Raw genomic sequence first — 18,989 nt, forward strand, 5'->3', positions numbered from 1 at the left:
TTTACCTTGGGGTTTTTGTCAAAGTTCTTTTTAGTCCTTTTAATTTGGGGATCAAATGTTTTATTCCAAACTTTATTTTATTTCTATCTCGGTCTATAGTTTGAGAGATGAGAGAAAATGTTGCTGGAAAAAAATAAACGAAAGAGCGTTATTGGTTGGCTAAGATTCCAACCATGAAATTTTTTTTTTTTTTGTGTAAACGAGCTTCTTTCAATAAGAGTTCTGTTAAGGTATTCTTTGACCTTCGTCTTGCGTAAAGAAAGTAGATCAAGGGTTGGGAAATGTTTTTAAATTTGATTGATTTATTTTTTATTTAGTGATAATCAAGCAGCATGTGCCATAACAAGTGACTTATCGCTTGTTATAAAGAAAATTAGAGCAGATCACATGTCATCTACTCTTATAAAAGAAAAAAAACAGTCGAGTGTGCAGGCATAGCCTTATCTATGATAGACCAGGCTTATTAGGCAACCATGCTTGCATGTGTGGCCTAATTTGAATTCTTTTTCATGAATTTCAGTCTAATTTTGTTTAAATTAATTAATTTAAAATATAAAATGATGTATTAATTTATTAAATACTTAAAATAATTAAGAATATATTTTAGGTTTTATTTTATTAAACACTATTCAATTTTTACTTTCTTTCTAAATAAGATTATAGCATTATTTTAAAAACATTAGCAAGTGTTCTTTCTTCTTCTTTTTTGCAACCAACCATGGTTTTTTCTTCTTAAATTATACTGGGTTGCTTTCATGTAGTGTCTTTTTCTACTATATAAAATTATAAATATGTAAAAAAAAATAGTCTAAAATAAAAAATTATTAAGCCAAGTCAGGTAAATAACTCGGGTTATAAGTTTAGTAGGTTAATTGGGATTAACTCGGGTTGATTCAAGATCTTGTCACCTTCCATTTTAAGAAAAAAATTCATCTTGAATTTTTTTTTTAGTCAAGCTAGTTTTTACCGATCATCCGAGTTGCTTTTAGAACTATTAAGTCACCAGGTCAATTATGAATGAATATCTTATCTATGTTTGTCTCTCAGCTTAACAGTTTAATATTTAGCTAGCATCAACATTTTTATTTATATTTTATAGCGCATATGATCATCAATCTATTTTATTTAACATGTGTATCAAGTTTTGAGTTTACAATTAATTGTTTTTTTACTGGTAGAAACATGTAATAATGCCTATATATATATATATATATATAGCCATATAAAGAAAAATATATGCTTTACTTGGCAACGTAGCGCGAGGCAATTAATTAGTTAAAATCTAGATAATTACACATAAAATAACTAGATTTGTTATGAACTAGATCATTAGCCCGTGCTACACCGCGGGTCGGATCAATTTTTTTTTTTAATATACAAAAGAAACATTCAGGCATTGCTAATATTTTTCTACTAAAAAAAATTAAACCATATAAAGGTTGGGTTGATATGACTTGTTCAACTTGATAGGTCCAAAGACAATCAGAATGACCAGTAAAAATATAGTTTCATTCACAAAAATTCAAGACTAACCCAAGTCAATCTACTAAATTCACGACATGGATCTTGGAAGCATGATAACTCTATATAAAGCAAATCAAAACAAATTATGAAGTTTAATTTCCAATCAACCCAATATTGAAATGACCAGTAAAAATATAGTTTCATTCACAAAAATTCAAGACTAACCCAAGTCAATCTACTAAATTCACGACATGGATCTTGGGAGCATGATAACTCTATATAAAGCAAATCAAAACAAATTATGAAGCTTAATTTCCAATCAATCCAATATTTAAGAATAAAATTGGAAAAATATAATTAAAAAAAATCAAAAGATTTGACATGAGTTAACCTGTCAAACTCATGACTCAGGTTATGAGATCGAGATAATCTCATAGAAAGTAAACAAAAAAATAACCTAAGTCAACCCGAGTTAACCTGCCAAACTCGTGACTAAGGTCATGAGACTGTGATAACCCCATAAAAAGCAAATCAAAACAAATTATGAAACCTAATTTTCAATAAACTCATTCTTAAAGGTTGAAGTTGAAAAAAAAATCAATCTAAAAATAGGACACAATAAAATGACCTAAGTCTACTCGGGTTAACTCACAAAACACATGGCCCGAGTCATATGACCGGGATAATCTCATATAAGATAAACCAAAATAAATCATAAAGCCTAATTCATAATCAACTCTATAATAAATGATGAAATTAAAAAAAATACCACTTAGAAAAGGACACAAAAAAAACTTGAATCATCCAGGTTAACCCGCAAAACCTGCATCACGAGTCATGAAATCAAGGTAACTTCGTAGAAAGCAAACAAAGATGAACCATGAAGCCTAATTCTCAGTCAACCTAATGTTGAATGATGAAATTGAAAAAAAATATCAATTAAAAAAAGGCAAAAAAAAACTCGAGTCAACTGAGTTAACTCGTCAAACTCATTATACATGTTATGAGACCGATCAAACCATGTATAAAGCAAACCACAATAAATTATGAAACCAAATTTCCAATAAACTAAATGTTGAAGTATGAAATTAGAGAAAGAAGAATCGATTTAGAAAAGAAAAAAAACAAAGGCAAAGAAAAACAATTATTGAAATAAATAGTGTTTTGTGAGGTGGTGCACAACAAAGGCACCACCTCTTTTAGTTTGTGCTTTGAAAATATGCAGGGGAAGCTTTGAAATCGAGAAGGAAAAAGAAAAAAGAAAGAAAAAGAAACAACTACCGGTGCAAAACCTAATATTTTTTTGACACGCGTCGTCCAAAAATGAAGGTGATGTCATGAGAATTAAAACATTATTGTAGAAGCTGGAGTTTGGCTGCTCCCTCACACGGTGCTCGTGTAAATTTCATGCCATCCAACTTTTTTCAAATAAATCAATATTATATACATGCCTAAATGCTAAAGTGTCACACATCAAGCTTTATAATTAAAAAAAATAAGAAAAAAAAAAGGGAAAAAACTCTTCATGAAAGGCAAAGACAATTTCAATGCAAGAGAATCGTGGTAATTTAATTGTGCACATGAAAAGTACCCCTCCTTACTAATCCATTATTTTTGCATAAAAAAGACATATTAATAATTTTACTTTGCAAATAAAAATAAAATGACCAATATACCCCTATTTGCAGAGCTATTTGTGCTTTGTCAATAAAGTCAAAATCATCATTTCATTCATTCCTGGAATCCACATGAAAAATAAGTATGGGTGCCACTAATAAATCCACGTTAAAAGTGAGATAGATTCCATTTGGTTTCTTTTAATAATAATATAATGCATAAAGGAATATTCCTGTAGATTCTACTTAAAAAAGAAAGAAAGAAAACCTGGACAAATCTTAATGACAACATACCGAACAACACTCATGTCTTGTCTGATAGGTCTAAGCACCGTATCATGGTGGCCAATAAGATAGCATTATTAGATAGATATATCATTCTAATAATTTTGGTGCTGGGGCTTCCCTAAGCCCTACGGAAGATAGGGCTATTTGCAGGGCCCATTCACTAACTTTTTTCAGTTTTTTTTTTTTTTTTCTCTTTCTCATTTCGAGGGATGAACTTTAATTCTGCCCACAAAATTTATCATTTTTTTTGGATTATATATATATATATATATATATTCTTTTTTGGGGTCATTATTTTTCTTTGATTTAATAGTTGATATTCTTAGATTAATTTTGATGAATAGCTCATTGAATTTCAAGTAATAAGAGAAATTTAAATTTCTTCAATCTCCATTTAAGGCTTGAATCCGAAATAATAATTCAATTTGTTCTTGTATGACATGTTGATTTTTTAATTTATCATGTTTCTAATTGAAACAATTTTATCTTTGAATATATTTTTAGTTTTTAATTTATCCTTTTAAGAAGATTTTCAAACTAAACCATCCACGTATCAAAGCTTAATTAATTTCCATTTGTTTGGCTTCCAAATGCATTTTAAGAATAATAAGACATATAATCATGTACAAATTCCATTAATTAATTATAAAATTTGTCAAAATGATATAATAGAAACTAAATGCATATGCAAGGACAAATTTAACTTAACTATGAATATAAATTGAATAATTACCTTATTATATAAAAACAAATTGTGCTACTAACCCCGAAATAATACAACAATAATCTACTTGTTTCTAATCTATATATTAAAAAAAACTGTCGAATTAAATGTATGTGCTCCTTTTTTATGCCTGTTAAGATAAACTTTAAATATATATTTAGATTTTTTAGTGTTACCCATCAAACATATAAGGGTAATTAATTATCTAGTTATCACTTAAACTCATGAAATTAACCTCAATAAAATCTATAGCCATGATGATCTCCATTTTCATTACAGAACATAGTTTGCTTATTTATTATATATAATATTTTAACTAATTAACAATAGTAAAGAGCACGTCCTGCTCAAGTTTTTCCAACTATGTTACTCAACTTCTCTCTTATCTTCAGAAATATTGTATTTGTTTGATAATGTGTAGCTAGAATTCATGACGAAGCTAACGTCTATATAAAGATGGACACAATGGCTAAAATATATAGGAGGAAAGGCATTGGCCTGTCTTCAGCCATACATTTCTAAATAAGAAAGTAGAAATGGAAGAAGCAGCACAAAATCTTGGGCATGGAAACAAACAGTTAGCAGAAAGAGTAGCATCATCAACAACAAGAAACCTAGAGCTAACAGTGGAGGCGGTGGTAGAGGAGTATGTAGGATCCATGGGGTGGTCACAATTTTTGCATGTGTTCTTGGTTTCGATAGCATGGGTATTTGATTCCCAAAACACATTGGTTACTATCTTCAGTGATGCTCAACCGACATCTTGGAGATGCATAAATAATTCGTCATCGTCTCTGTGCATGTCTAGTAGCAGCAGAGGTGATGTTTCTTCTGTTTGTGGATTGACACCAGGCACTTGGGAATGGGTTGGTGGCCATGAAAGTTCCATTGTTGCTGAATGGGGTCTTATTTGTGACCGCAGGTTCCTTGCAGCTATACCTGCCTCACTGTTCTTTATTGGTTCTCTCTTCGGTAATGAATTACATGTTCCAACATAATTAATTACCGCGAATCTCAAGAATCTTCTCATATTTCTTTAGAAATATTTTGTTCCAAATCTTGAGAGAAAAATAGTAAGTAGTTCATTATGTTGTTGTCACTTTTATCGAACATTAGAAATTATACATGTTCTGTTTAGATTTGACGTGTTTAGATTTGACGAACACTATAAAAACTAACAGAAAGCAATATGAGAGGATGTTAATCCATCTTTAAACAATATTAGTCTACGTCTTTACAGTGATTAACTTTGTTAAATGATATTTTGGCATGCAGGTTCTGCTTTTTTTGGCTGCTTAGCAGATGCATCCCTCGGCCGAAAAAGAACAGTGCTGCTCTCATGTATCCTGTCCTCTGCCACTGCTTTCCTCACATCCCTCTCACCGAACATTTGGATATACGCATTGCTTCGATTCGCGAATGGTTTTTCTCGATCTGGAATAGGAATTTGTTGTATTGTTCTAGCTACAGAGGTTGTCGGACGCAAATGGCGCGGTCCAGTCAGCCAATATGGCTTCTTCTTCTTCACTGCAGGATTTTTTTCCCTTCCTCTAATTGCCTATCCTACAAGAGCTAATTGGAGGAATTTATACAGAATCATATCACTTCTTCCTCTATCCTACTCAGTTTTGTTCTTCCCTTTTGTATCAGAATCTCCGCGCTGGCTTCTTGTTAGGGGAAGGAGCAAAGAAGCCCTCGATGTTTTGAAAACATTCGCCAGGCGTAATGGCAAGACACTTCCTGAAAACCTCTCTCTTTTGAATCCTTCAGAACCTAAAGAGGGTGGTGAAAATGAAGCATTGACAAAAACATGCACCAAAGAAAGCCTGTGGAGGACAAAATGGGCTGCTAAAAGAATGATCACAGTTATGATAGCAGGTTTTGGAGTTGGTTTTGTTTACTATGGTGTTCAACTGAATGTTGAGAACCTGAATTTCAACCTTTATTTCTCTGTTGGGATCAATGCATTGATGGAAATTCCTGCAATTGTCTTCGGTACTATACTGTTAGGCCTCACTAGCCGGCGACTTCTCTTCTCACTATCTGCTTTTCTAGCTGGGATTTCGTGCCTTCTTTGCATCATTTTTGCTCATGGAAAACACGTAAAGAAGGCAGAAAAATCCAGTGCGGGGAGTTGGGCTCAACTGATTATCGAAGGAATTGGTTTCATGGCTGCTTCAATAGCATTTGATGTCTTGTATATTTATTGTGTTGAGCTCTTCCCTACCAACGTGAGAAACTTTGCTTTGTCACAGTCAAGACTATCCTTGATGTTGGGTGCTTCTATAGCACCTTTGCTAGTTGCTGCTGGTCGCTTAAGCCCGTCTCTTTCTTTCCTCATATTTGGGATCCTCTCCATTTTTAGTGGAGTTGTAAGCTTGTGGCTACCTGAGACAAAAAACGCTCCGCTTTATGACTCTTTGAAGCAACAAGAAGAAGAGGAGAAACACAGAGCTGCGGGTCAAGGTAATATTCTGGCGTAGAGCTTGGAGAGAAGATGAAAAAAATAAAATATATAGTGTCTTTCAATATGTATGATAATTGTGCTCTCTTCCAAAAGCTCCTTGTTTTAATTCAAATTTCAATGGTGTAAAGTGTGCTTATGCAATGCCAATAATTTGCTCTGTTTTTTTCTTGATTAATATTTGGATTGCTTAATATGCATGAATTTAACTTCTTCTTTCATTAATCCTTCAAAACATGGGTATATATGTATATTCAATTGTGAAAATGCATGCTTCATGAATTAATCTGTTTATTAAAGTGGTTTGCACAGCCACTAAAATTAATATTGTATTTTCTCAATAATGCAGAAGGCCATACATGTGTTATGAAAAGAGAGAGAGAGAGAAGAAATACTCCAATCATCTCACTTGATTTAATCACTAATGTAATCAATTTTCATTCCAATTACAAGAGAAAACTTTCTTCTCATGTTATCATAACCGAATCACTAATAATATATGAGCATCAACCTAAAAATAAAAACTTATTTGAGATAATTAAAACCTTATAGAAAGCAAACAAAAATAAATCATATAATTTATTTTTCAATCAATCAAATATTAAAGAATGAAATCGAGAAAAAACAATTAAAAAACCAAAAACTAAAAAAAAAACCATATTCGACTAGTGGGTGAACTCGTCAAACCTCTAAATCGAGTAACCCAAGCTAGCATAACAAACCTATGAACCGGGTTATAGACTCTTGTGAGATTATAATTTGTTTTTCTCAAAAATTATTTTTTATTTAATTATATGATAATAAAAATAGACAATCGTAAAATCAAACAATAACATAATACTGAGATGTTGAGAAAAAATAATTAAAAAGAAGAAGAAGAAAAGTTAAACCCGCTAGACTTGCGAAACAGGTCAACTAGTCAAACATGTGAACATGTTTATGAACTTTATAAAGTTTAATAACAAAGCTTTTTTCTGAAACTATTTAGGTTTTTACCGTATGAGAAAAAAATAGACAAAAAAATAGTCAAGTTCAATAAAAAACAAGAAAAGAAAACACCATACCAAACTCATAAATCGAGCATGGCTTGATAATCCTTTTCTTAAATAAAAAAAAATTTGAAAAAACTGAGAGACAAATATAGATTAACATATTTAATATTGCAATATGAGTCATTTATCTGAAATAGAAATCGACACACAAATAAGATTTATTGAATAAAAGAAAAGAAAAAAACATATTATACAAGGCTGCAAATATTAAAAATATTATAAAAAATAAATATTTTTTTTCAAAAAATAAAATTAATATATGTAAAATATAAAAAAAATACAAGTGAATCATAATATTATCTTCAAAAATTAAACACATCCAATATAATTGAAAAATAATCACTATTTAAAAAAGAATAAATAAGCAAAAAAACACAGAGAAATAAAATACAAACTTAAAAAATATTTAAAAATAGTTCTAAATTAAAGAAAATGAAAACTATAAAAAAAAGAAAGAAAAAAAAGAATAAGGTTAGGCCAAGCTCCTAACTCATCAACAAAAAGCTCGCACATGGGGTTGTAAGGTCAAGCTGAGTCGTGCAAGCCTTAATTTTTTTTTGTAAGTTAATGGGGTAGACGACATGTTATCCGTTCTAATTTAATTTGAAAAAAATAGACGACATATTGTCTACCTCAACAGATAATACGTCATCCAGAATCCATAAATTTTGCTCATTGTGGTGGCCAAAAAATCAAGATGGCTGATTTATTTCTTTTAAAATATCATGTTCAACCCAAAACACTTAAAAAACACCATGATAACCTTATTAAACTAATTCATAACCTTCAAAATGCAAAAAACAACCGCTTCAAAACCCAAATCCACTCGAAACCCGAAATCTTCTCTAACTCAGATTGTTTTAGGCACTTTCAAGGTTAAAAAAAAAAAAACACTTGAGTTGAACTCTCGTCATCATATAGAGCCACTTAGGACAAAAGTCTACCGTTTTGGTGGCATGAATCATAGCAATAAAAACTTTTTCTTTCTAGGCTGGAATTTGACGATATCCTCTTTCTTTTCTCATCCAAAAAGAACTGAAAAAATGATGAAAATAAAATTTAGTACTAAAATTAATGTTTCTAGAATTAGAAGGATCAATCATCTAATAGTTAAAAAAATTAAGGGACTCAAATGTATTTTTCATACATAATTGAAAGAAACCACCTATTTATCTGTGTTTTTCACTTTAGTCCTTTGTCTTTTAATTTAATCCTCTCTTCATAAAAATAAACATGTAATTGGGTGCTAATAAAAGCTTAATTGTGCAAAAAAAAAAAGTTTAAGAATTCAATTGAAATTTTTTAAAAAAAAATCATTGCTCCAATGTTAAATGATAAACAGTGATTTTGGAACATTAAAAAGTCCACACCTGTTAATTTTGTACTTAATAAAAGAAAGAAAAAAAAAAACAGTTGGGCTTCCCATTTTTGAAAAAGGGCCTAATGATTCCAAAACAAGAAACCCTATTGAATTTTTAGTGAGGCCCATCTCTTAAGACCCAAAGAAGCCCAGAGTATGAAAAACCCTAGCGAGGGGAGTCGCTGAAACAAAGGTAGGGCTGGCGAGCTATAAACAGCCGCTTCCTCTCAGCTGCCGAGTGTGAGAGAAACCGAGAGGGAGAGAAAAGATGGTGTCGTTGAAGCTCCAGAAGCGGCTTTCCGCTAGCGTTCTCAAGTGCGGGAAGGGCAAGGTTTGGCTTGATCCAAATGAAGTCAACGAAATCTCCATGGCCAACTCTCGTAACACACTTTCCCTTCCTTATAACCCGTTGTTTTTAATCTTTTTTCTTTTAACATTGTTTTGTTTTACTATTGCTTTTGGTCTGATTAGTAACAAATGATCTACTATTAAAAATCATGATGCCAAGATTATGTAGCAATCCCATAACAAATATTTCAAAATGCGTATTTTTATTAGATGATAATGATGATGATGATTACTTGTTAATCAATCATTTGTTTAGATTAGAGAGCCCATTTGCAGTTTAATCTTACTAGAAAAAAACGTGGGATTTAAGTTTTTTTTGGGTTGTAAAGGTGAAGTTTTTTACATATTTATGTAGTTTTATCAATAGATAAAACGGGTTTTAGGATCTAAATTCAATCAATAGTTTTTTAGTATATGGTTTTTGGGCTGTTGAATTTTAAGTTAAAGCTTAAGTTTGATCGCTCCGTCATTTTTTTATTGGTTGTTCAGCATGCAAAATGATAGAAGTATAATTTGTTTTAAAATCCTTTTAAAAAATAAGATTTTAGTTATTGATTGTTTTAGGTAGTATGTAAGCCATCCTTGTTACTATTTGATTTAGTTTTGGTGTTCCGACATCTGCTTTGGTTGTCCTTGATCTCTTTAATGATGGGAACTGCTATGTATCTGTACTGTCACATACAACAATAAATTCATGTGTACGATGCACGGTGCAGGTCAAAACATTAGGAAGCTGGTTAAGGATGGTTTCATCATCAGGAAGCCAACAAAGATTCACTCTCGCTCTCGCGCCCGTCGCATGAAGGAAGCCAAGAGAAAGGGAAGACACTCTGGATATGGTATATTTCTTCTGAACCATTTGACTTTCTAGGGCATATGGCAGATTCTGTTGTTTTTTACAGAAAAATGGAGTTCTATAAAATATTGATTGGAAAAAAAACCAAGAGGTTTTGGTATAAGTAGGCTATAGTTCATGTATTATATTTTTATGTTTGTATTCCTCCATCTCTGACTTTCACCAATAAATGTACTGAATTTTCTTAATTTAAGAAAATAATACTGCAGGATATAAACTGAAAATTTTCAAAATATATACCTACTGAATACTTTGAGAATGGTGTTGTGAGTTCTTTTTATTCATATCCTTTGTCTTTGGTTAGTTTATTCTCTTTATGGTTTCCGTTGGAGAAGTTTTCTAACTGCAAAGCCTTTTGAATTACGCTAGGTAAGCGCAAGGGTACAAGGGAGGCTAGGCTGCCAACTAAGGTTCTCTGGATGAGAAGAATGCGTGTCCTCAGGCGTTTGCTCCGTAAGTACAGGGAGTCAAAGAAGATTGACAAGCACATGTACCATGACATGTACATGAAGGTGAAGGGTAATGTCTTCAAGAACAAGAGAGTTCTTATGGAGAGCATTCACAAGTCAAAGGCTGAGAAAGCAAGAGAGAAGACTTTGTCTGACCAGTTTGAGGCTAAGAGGGCAAAGAACAAGGCCAGCAGAGAAAGGAAATTTGCCAGGAGGGAGGAACGGTTGGCCCAGGTAAGATATTCTGTAGCATTGGATGTGAATTACTCATTGCTAGAAATTTTATTTTTATTATGACTTGTTTTGTAGGGTAGTTGAACCTTTGCTGTAGTTCTCAGTCATACCTATAATTTATGTGAAGGAATATTTCAGTCCTGTGATGGTTGTTAGGAACTTGGGGAATATCTTAGATTTGCTTCTTCGTGTGATCCTTTTAGTCACTTAATGTTTCAAATTTTAGTAGATTATTTTGTGAGCTTTTACATACATACGTATCATGTGGTGACAAGGATGCATATGGGTGGATTTCAATTTGTTCAAGTCTTGATGATTTTTCATTCATTCTAAAATAAATTCTAGAAAAGAATCAAAATCAGAGTTTTATTACTCTTAGCTGAAGATCTCAATTGGATTCAGCAAAATATTTATATTTCGATTCTGCGCAGGGACCTGGGGCAGAGAAGCCTGTAGCTCCACCGCCTGCTGCTGCTGCTGCACCTCAACCAGCCCAGTAAGCATATTTTTTACAGAAATTTTCATGCAGTGATTAAAAATCCACTTGTTCTGGTTCAACAGTATGATGTTCTTTTTTTGTTTTGCTTACAGGGGGGCTAAGAAATCCAAGAAGTAAGGACCTGATTAAGAGCTCCATGGATTCATGACTTTAGGTCGTCATGGTGTCCTTGGTGTTAGTTTTGTTCATTTTGTGTGATTTTCGTTGTTTTGGACCTTGTTACTCTATATATCTTTTAGATTGATGATGAACATATTTGAACTTGGCAATCTACTTTTATTTATCGGAATCCCTACGAATATAAGTTTTTCTGGATTTCTTGATTTGATGAAACAATGCTTTTGAAAGACGCCCGAAGGTTATTCTGGCAGATGAATGTTACCCACAGGAATGACAATCGAGGGCTTAGGCAGCATCAATTTTCAAGAAAAATATTTTTGATATCAAAATATTAAAATGATTTAAAAACTTAAATTTAAAATAAAAAATAAAATAAAATTTAGAAAAACATGGTTTTTAAAATGCAGTTCCAAATGGTCTTTTTGCTTGGCTTCTTGTCTAGAATTAAGATGTTGAAGATAGTGTGGGAGGAAAAGGAGAGTGAAGAGATCTAGGTAAGCGCAAGGTTATTCTAAAGAGAATTGCAGTGTCATCCTTGCTCTGCTCGTTCGTAAACCTAGGCTTTTTACTGTTCTATAAATCTCCTATGCAGTAACCTTCGTTGCACCCTTCGCGTCAGGGCACAGAGTGAAGAGATGTACTACTCTTTCAGCCTACGCTCCATTTTAAGAAACTGGCTGCATCAATGCCGGATGCAATGGTCCCTTCATGTCTGGCAAGAGACTTGAGATCAAGTTGAAAGTAAACAGAGGAAGAGTACTGAGAAAAGGTTTGTGTTAGCTTCATTCAACCCAGTTTTCTGCCAAAATATAACAGGAGAAGGAGGGGAATGTTGTTGACCGAAATTGAGAAACATATAGAGAACACGTCGAGGACCAAATGAAGGATATCCCAAAATTTCTATAATTGTGAGGAATCAAAACTCGTGAGTCATGATGATTAATCAAATTTATACATTTATATCATAATTTAATTATTCTTATAGCTCACTCCTCAATTCAAATTTAAGAAAGGAAAAAAAAACAACACTATTCCAAGTTGTAAAATTCAATGTTTAATGTCAAGACACAACAACGAGTACAAGCTCTCTCCTTCCATTTTATTCCCGTGCTCAATCTCTTGCTAATAAGACAAGACAAAAAAAACTTTGTGCTTTGAAATGCGTCCAGACTCTAATGTCAATTTGTCATATGCCTTTTTTCACCTACGTTTTGTTCATGTTTATGTCAAATTGAAGAGAAAAAAATGATTCCTGTCAACTAATATCATAGATTTATTATAATGATAATAATTAATAAACCTACAGATAGATGGCAATATTTTCTAAAGATTTTCCTCCAGCGCAGAAATAAGACTTAACAATTGGCGAGCAACTTGGCCATCAATGCAGAAATAAGTGTAGATTTTGTAATTTGCGGAGAACTTCCTCGTGAATATAAAGCACCAAAGCATGCCATGGTAGGGCTGGCAGAGAAATTGTGGGAAGCTGGTGCGGTATCGAATTAAAGTCGAACTTTATTTCTATATTCGCAGTGGCCACCCCGTTGCTTACAAAAGACATGGAAATGTAGAGAAGGAGGTTGAGTTTATTTTCTCTGCAGCAAAATTGAAAGATGCAGTACTAAAAGCAGAGGATAAAGCAGACGCAATCCTGTATATAGCGAGCGGTAAGTGGAATTAACCTCGTGTCGAGGTAGGTTATCGTCTGCCAAACCCTACACTTCAAATGACAATTAGGTCACTTTCTCAATCTTGCTGTGCAAGAAACCCTATTTTGCTTGTGAGTGATCCACCTTTCATGTTCGCATGCACTGCTGCTATTGAACCCATCACCAATTCATAGTGGTTTTAAGAAATTTTAAAGCAAGCAAAGATCTGAGTTCAAGTCTAGATAATAACATTGACCTTCCTTTCGGTAAAGAGGGTAATGACCTCTTCAGCATTTCAAGGTAGATACATTCTATGATAAATCAAAAGGAATCTTCATTCAAAATCATCTATTACACAAGACATGTTTTGATACAACGTATCCAGTACAGTAGGTGTCTTGGACTATTTTGGCCGACCTGTTGATGCGAGAACATCTGATCCTCAGAAGAATAAACTTTACAAATCCCCAGTTAAAGCTGCTATAGGAATTCTGCAGTTAAGTTTAAGAGGCAGCTGAGAGTGGCTCAGTCATCAGAAATCAGAAGACATGGTAGCATTGAAGTGATAGGAGCTGGATAAATAAACACGCCGTATAGGCATACTATCAAACTGCCAACTCATTTTGCACTTCCAGTTCTCTATACAAGTACCATTTCTTGTATCTTTGATTCCCGGATAGAACAGGCCTAAGCCGTGGAGCAGTTGTGCATTGCGGACAACAACAACCTTTTAAATCCTTTATGCATTCCATACAACATCTGTTAAGAAAGTCAAAAGGTTCATCAAAGTGATTGGTTATATTGGCCAAGGCGATAAAGCTCACTCAGTAAAACCTTATCAAAACTTGGCAACACTTAGATACATAGGTTTGAATGGTTAATAGATGAAGAGCCCCAACAAATAGGTTTTTTTATTTCTTCCACTACTTGTGTAGTAGAACAAGGAAGAGCAAAAGGAGCAGGTGCAGACTTACAGAAAAAGTAGGTTGCAGTCAATATTGGCACAGTTCCGATGTCTTAACTCGCTGACTTGTGATCCACATATGTAGCAGTTAGCAAATAAAATATTCTTACATCCTTGTGGATTGCTGCTTGGTACTGTTGTATCCTCAGGGTTGTAGGCAGAAGGTGGAAGAGAAAGACGATCATCAAACACAAACAAATTCCCGACCCATTCTACAGGACCTTCATTCTGAAGATAATGAGAAACCCCTCCCTTTAAGGTGTACAAATTTTGAAAACCTCGTTGTCTGCCATGCAAAATTAAGCACCCCGTAAATGTTAAGAAAAGAAAAGAAAGTCCAAAAGTTCCAAATCTTTTATTCTTGTTGTCATCAAATGGTCCCAATTAAACCATAAGTAGTGCAATTTTGGAAGAGGCACCAAGCTAAACTAGCATTTAAACCCAATATCAGGAAGATCAGCCATAGCTCTTGGCACAACAATCATTTCGACTTTGTCCCTTACATACAGTGAAGGAATATGATTACATCATGAATTATGCTTTTACTCCTAGCACTTGCAAGAAAATATCTGAAGTCTCATCGTTTAATAAGTGTCATATATCATGCCATTTTGTTTCCACTTGTATATGCGTTGATGGGGAATGAAGAAAGACAGCGATGGGAACTATTATTTGATTATTTAAAATTTTAATTAATGCTGTATAATTAACCTGCTAAATAGTCCCAGTTCAAAAAGGAGACTAGTATAAACTAAATTCCTATTTTAACTACACAAATAATTAACAGTAATATTCCTAAGTAACACTAAGAATCTAGAATAATCATACAGCATTGAAATTCCTAAATAATCAATCAACTAATAGTTTCTATTGTTTTCTTTCTTAGTTCTCAATTATACATGTTTTTAAAATTTAATTGGTTATTTTTTGTTGGAAACTGGCAATAAGTTGATTAGTACATCAGGCTGAGCTTCCAAGTAATTGCAGAACTGATCAGAAGTTAAAAGAGATCAATGCAACAAAAAGGTCAGTCTAGTTCAATGTAGATGAAGATCAATGAGCCAAACTTTGATCACAAACGCAATTTGAAACCAGTATGAAGAGGAAATGTGAGGAAACAGCAGGGTACCTTAGGATGGTAGAATATACATCACAACGAATGCCTCCTGTACAATACATCAATATATTTGTCTTCTCTTTGTCAACATTTGCTAAAGGATCTGAAGCAATGGCCTGAAATAATGAAAACAAAGACAAGCAAGAGACTGTTAGTTGGAATCTGAGAAATGAAACTCTGTAATACATGAACAAGCAAAAAAGCAAGTGCCTAAACATGTGCTAAAACATAACTTCAAGGTGGAAATCAATTTGCCAAGTCACTCATCTTCCTTACTACAGATACTGCCAAACAAAAATATAGCAAAGTCATGGGCTGATAAAAAGCAACTAGGCTTACCTCATCACTATCGGATTCCCCAAATGAAGTGCTCCTAAAGCAGTCCACATCAGGTCGCTGAGCCCCGTGAAAATGACCAATATCCCACTCATAGCCTGGTCCAAGGAGCAATAGCTCTCTTCAATCACTAAATTATGAGCACGAGGTGACTCTAAAAGAAAAATTACACCCTAACACATTTTGCCTACATACTGAGAAATGAGAATGCTTGCACGGATTAAGACACCTAACTATCCATCTGATAACAAACATACTTGAGCTGAAAAAAGTTGGCTGAAACACAAGGAACCTCAATAACATATTACAAGTGTATTACTTTGTTCAGACCCAAATAACTGCAGCTTGATAGCATTTATAAGTACTTGAAATGGAACGATGACATAAGCTGAAAACAAAACAAGAAAGGTTTCAAGCTTGGATCAAACTAAGCCACCACCTTTCAGGTTAAGCAAATTCACTTGTGAGCTTGAACCAGACAAGCTGCTATCCTCAGAAATCTAGGCAAGCACCCACCTGAAACTCACTGGCCTTGTGTTCCAACAGGATAAGCCAAGTTCAGTCAAGGACACACCAATTATAACTTTAAGCAACTCTAATACTCGCAGTGGTTCCTTGGGGCTACAGCAAGACAATTCAAAAATATATCCCCTTATGAATTACATGCTCCCTTCACCTTAATCTTAGAACCCCTTGACTGAAAATTTGCCTTTCTTTGGGGTCCCTTTGAAAAATACCCAAGTTTCTCCAGTGCCACAACTAGTGAAATTTTATTGGCAAGTGGATTCCTACATGTGTCATTGAAGCAACTTCTTTTCAATTGTTTTCCCCAAATCACACTTTTTAGAAATCATCATCGCCAAGGAATAACAATGAATTTCAACTTCCCATGGCAATTATCATAACCAGCCATCATATTTTGTCATTGCAAAAGCTGTTTCACGTGTTAGACTCATTTATTTGAGCTCTGTTCTTTCTTCCAAGTGCTCATACTGTAAACCTATAATATAAGACTGCAAGGATGCTCCAAGAAAACCCCTGATTTGACTCCCCTATCTAAATCCATGTATCATGATCCTCAAATAGTGCTCATTTTATTATCTCCAAAAAAATGCTACTAACATCAACAGCATAACAAAAACATATAATAAAACATAGCAAATTCCTACAAGAAAATCCAGGTGAAAACTGAGAATGACTTGTAAGAAGAAGAAAAATAAATACCATTTCTAACATCCAGCACAACACAGTTTGAATCATGTACTTCTTTCAATCTTTTTCTCCACTCGGATGGTGCTAGAGGTGTCGCTCGCATTGTAGGATCAAGCAAAGGGAGATGTGAAATACCTCCTTCCAACTGGCGAAGAAATAATAGTAACAAGATGAAAACATACATGCATGACATATATGTAAGTCAAAACTCAGTGCAGGCAAACAGCAAAATATTCAAGAATATTTGTGCAATTAAATGTCACCTGTACTAAGGAGGGTTTGTAACGCAGCTTTAATTTTGGGAACGCATGCCCATTTAATGCCGGAGATATCTGAACCAGTATATCAGAAAATCTGAAATCTTCTCTTAACCATTCAACATATGCCAGAGCATCTTTTGATGGTCCACTGTACTGCACAAGGATGAAGAAGATCAGAAGGAAAAAACTTCGATGCAGTGGCTTAAAAATTTATCAACAGGTAGAAAGCAATATTTCCACAACCATTAAAAAGAAAAGGTTCGCTTAACAAAGAACAGAATCTTTTGGGACGTGCAACATATCCACATTCATTTATATTTATGACTTCACAATTTTATCACCAATTATCCTAATTTGAGACACTCTCTTGACATGTCTAAAACCGTGGGAAAGTATTTATTTTTTGGAAAAGGACGAACTTCTTCTGACTTCTCTTCATGGGCAGCTTGTTTGATATTCCAAAATATTTGAGGGATGAAGACAGTATTTATTTTAATAGATCACTAGAATTCTGTGGAGATGGTGGTTGAAATTTTAATAGATCACTAGAACAAACCACTATTTACCCAAAATACAAAACTCCACATGCTCCAAACTACAGCAACAATGAGACCAATCAACAAGAGAGAGATGGGAAATAAGCACCTTAACACCAAGATAAAGCAAAGATATCGACACATCACTTTACATAGCCAGTAGAATTTTTTTCTTGCACATAAGAACATCCATGAAGAACAAAAACCCATTTCAACTCATTATTTCTCTTTACCAAAAAATTAAATCTTTAAGAAAATATAAGTACAAAAAACAGTACCTGAGCATTAATCCCTTGTTCATTCACATAGATTCTCCCATGAATATCAAGGCCCTTATAATAAATTAAGCAAAGATGTAAGCTTCAAGTAAAAAAAATCCAAAATTTAACAAGAAAATATAGAAAGGATAAACCTTTAAGAAAGAGAGGTGCTTGGCAACTTCTTCATGGGGATCGTTTATAAAAACAAAGCGATAGAAATTGACAACTATAAAATCATTAGATGGGTTTGCTACTGTTGAACTTGAAGGAATGGTGGCACAATTAAATTTCCATAACTTCTGCTTTTGCTTTGCTTTATCGGGTTGTGACCGTGAAAGAGAAAGAAATGGTCTTGCTGTTGTGAAAATGGAGGTGGTGGTTAGTGAAGCAAAAGGACATAAGATTTTGAATTGGAAGAGGGGAGATTCGTTTCTACAAGCAATTTTAGCAGTGTAGACGCTTATGGGTGCTGCACAACAAGCAGCACTGGAACCTCTCATTTTCTTCTTTTGTTTCCTCTTTTCTCAGTGTCACCAAAGCTTATCACAAGCTACAAGAAGCTGAAACAGTTTTCTCTTATGAGTTTGAAATGGGTTTTGGTGCTTTGATCCTTCTATTCTTTATTTGTTTCAATTTGATCCTCGTATAACCTTTGTCTCTAATACGATCCTGGTATAGTGATATCTCTAGTCCATTAAATTCCCTTCCCTTTTTTTCTCTCTCAAAAAGAAAAATTTGCATTTTTTTCATTAAAACAGAATAATTGTGTCAAAATCAATGAAATAATAATAAAAATAAGTTGTAATATAACCATTATAACCTATTCATATCATCATTAATGGAAATTATACTTTAAGTTGTAATATAATAAAAATAAACTAAAAAAGGGTAAATTAATCATTTTAAGAAAAATAAGTAGTGAGAATAAAAAAAAATTTAATTAATTAATTAGTACACTTTTAATATTACAGGTACTATTCAAACTGTTCTGTGGTTTTGTTATATTTTAAATTATCCTATTTAGTTTAATATTCATCATTTGCATCTTTTAAAAAATAATAGAATAAATATACTAACACTATTACTATATGATATATTTTTTTTGTCAGAAGAAAGATTTTTTATTTTTTAAATTAATTTCATATGGTGTCAATAAATAAACACACACACACTTGACATGT

General features: G+C 33.3%; 3 protein-coding genes across 5 annotated transcripts; 2 read left to right on the top strand and 1 right to left on the bottom strand.

Annotated features, from left to right (window-relative positions):
- The first annotated feature begins 4,441 nt into the window (after positions 1 to 4,441).
- Positions 4,442 to 6,734, top strand: LOC18105616 (organic cation/carnitine transporter 1). Its single transcript, XM_024586182.2, has 2 exons — positions 4,442 to 5,064; positions 5,368 to 6,734. Exons 1-2 carry the CDS (start codon positions 4,629 to 4,631, stop codon positions 6,573 to 6,575), a joined length of 1,644 nt encoding a protein of 547 aa, XP_024441950.1. The 5' UTR covers positions 4,442 to 4,628; the 3' UTR covers positions 6,576 to 6,734.
- A 2,425-nt stretch (positions 6,735 to 9,159) lies between these two features.
- Positions 9,160 to 11,669, top strand: LOC18105615 (60S ribosomal protein L19-1). Its single transcript, XM_006374201.3, has 5 exons — positions 9,160 to 9,348; positions 10,033 to 10,155; positions 10,542 to 10,855; positions 11,287 to 11,351; positions 11,447 to 11,669. Exons 1-5 carry the CDS (start codon positions 9,237 to 9,239, stop codon positions 11,469 to 11,471), a joined length of 639 nt encoding a protein of 212 aa, XP_006374263.1. The 5' UTR covers positions 9,160 to 9,236; the 3' UTR covers positions 11,472 to 11,669.
- A 1,681-nt stretch (positions 11,670 to 13,350) lies between these two features.
- Positions 13,351 to 18,373, bottom strand: LOC18105614 (rhodanese-like domain-containing protein 8, chloroplastic). 3 transcript variants are annotated; one of them, XM_024586089.2, is made up of 8 exons: positions 17,961 to 18,373; positions 17,827 to 17,880; positions 17,016 to 17,165; positions 16,765 to 16,897; positions 15,544 to 15,638; positions 15,217 to 15,320; positions 14,098 to 14,373; positions 13,351 to 13,882 (listed from the first exon to the last, which is right to left on the bottom strand). In XM_024586089.2, exons 1-8 carry the CDS (start codon positions 18,306 to 18,308, stop codon positions 13,729 to 13,731), a joined length of 1,314 nt encoding a protein of 437 aa, XP_024441857.2. In that variant the 5' UTR covers positions 18,309 to 18,373; the 3' UTR covers positions 13,351 to 13,728. The 3 variants fall into 3 exon arrangements, with proteins under 3 accessions (XP_024441857.2, XP_024441859.2, XP_024441858.2); XM_024586091.2 differs by having other exon boundaries at positions 17,016 to 17,160; positions 17,961 to 18,110; XM_024586090.2 differs by lacking the exons at positions 17,827 to 17,880; positions 17,961 to 18,373 and adding an exon at positions 17,658 to 17,797 and having other exon boundaries at positions 17,016 to 17,160.
- Between the last annotated feature and the right edge of the window lie 616 nt (positions 18,374 to 18,989).

Source organism: Populus trichocarpa, chromosome 15, assembly GCF_000002775.5.
Source record: "Populus trichocarpa isolate Nisqually-1 chromosome 15, P.trichocarpa_v4.1, whole genome shotgun sequence".
Taxonomy (NCBI): Eukaryota; Viridiplantae; Streptophyta; class Magnoliopsida; order Malpighiales; family Salicaceae; genus Populus; species Populus trichocarpa.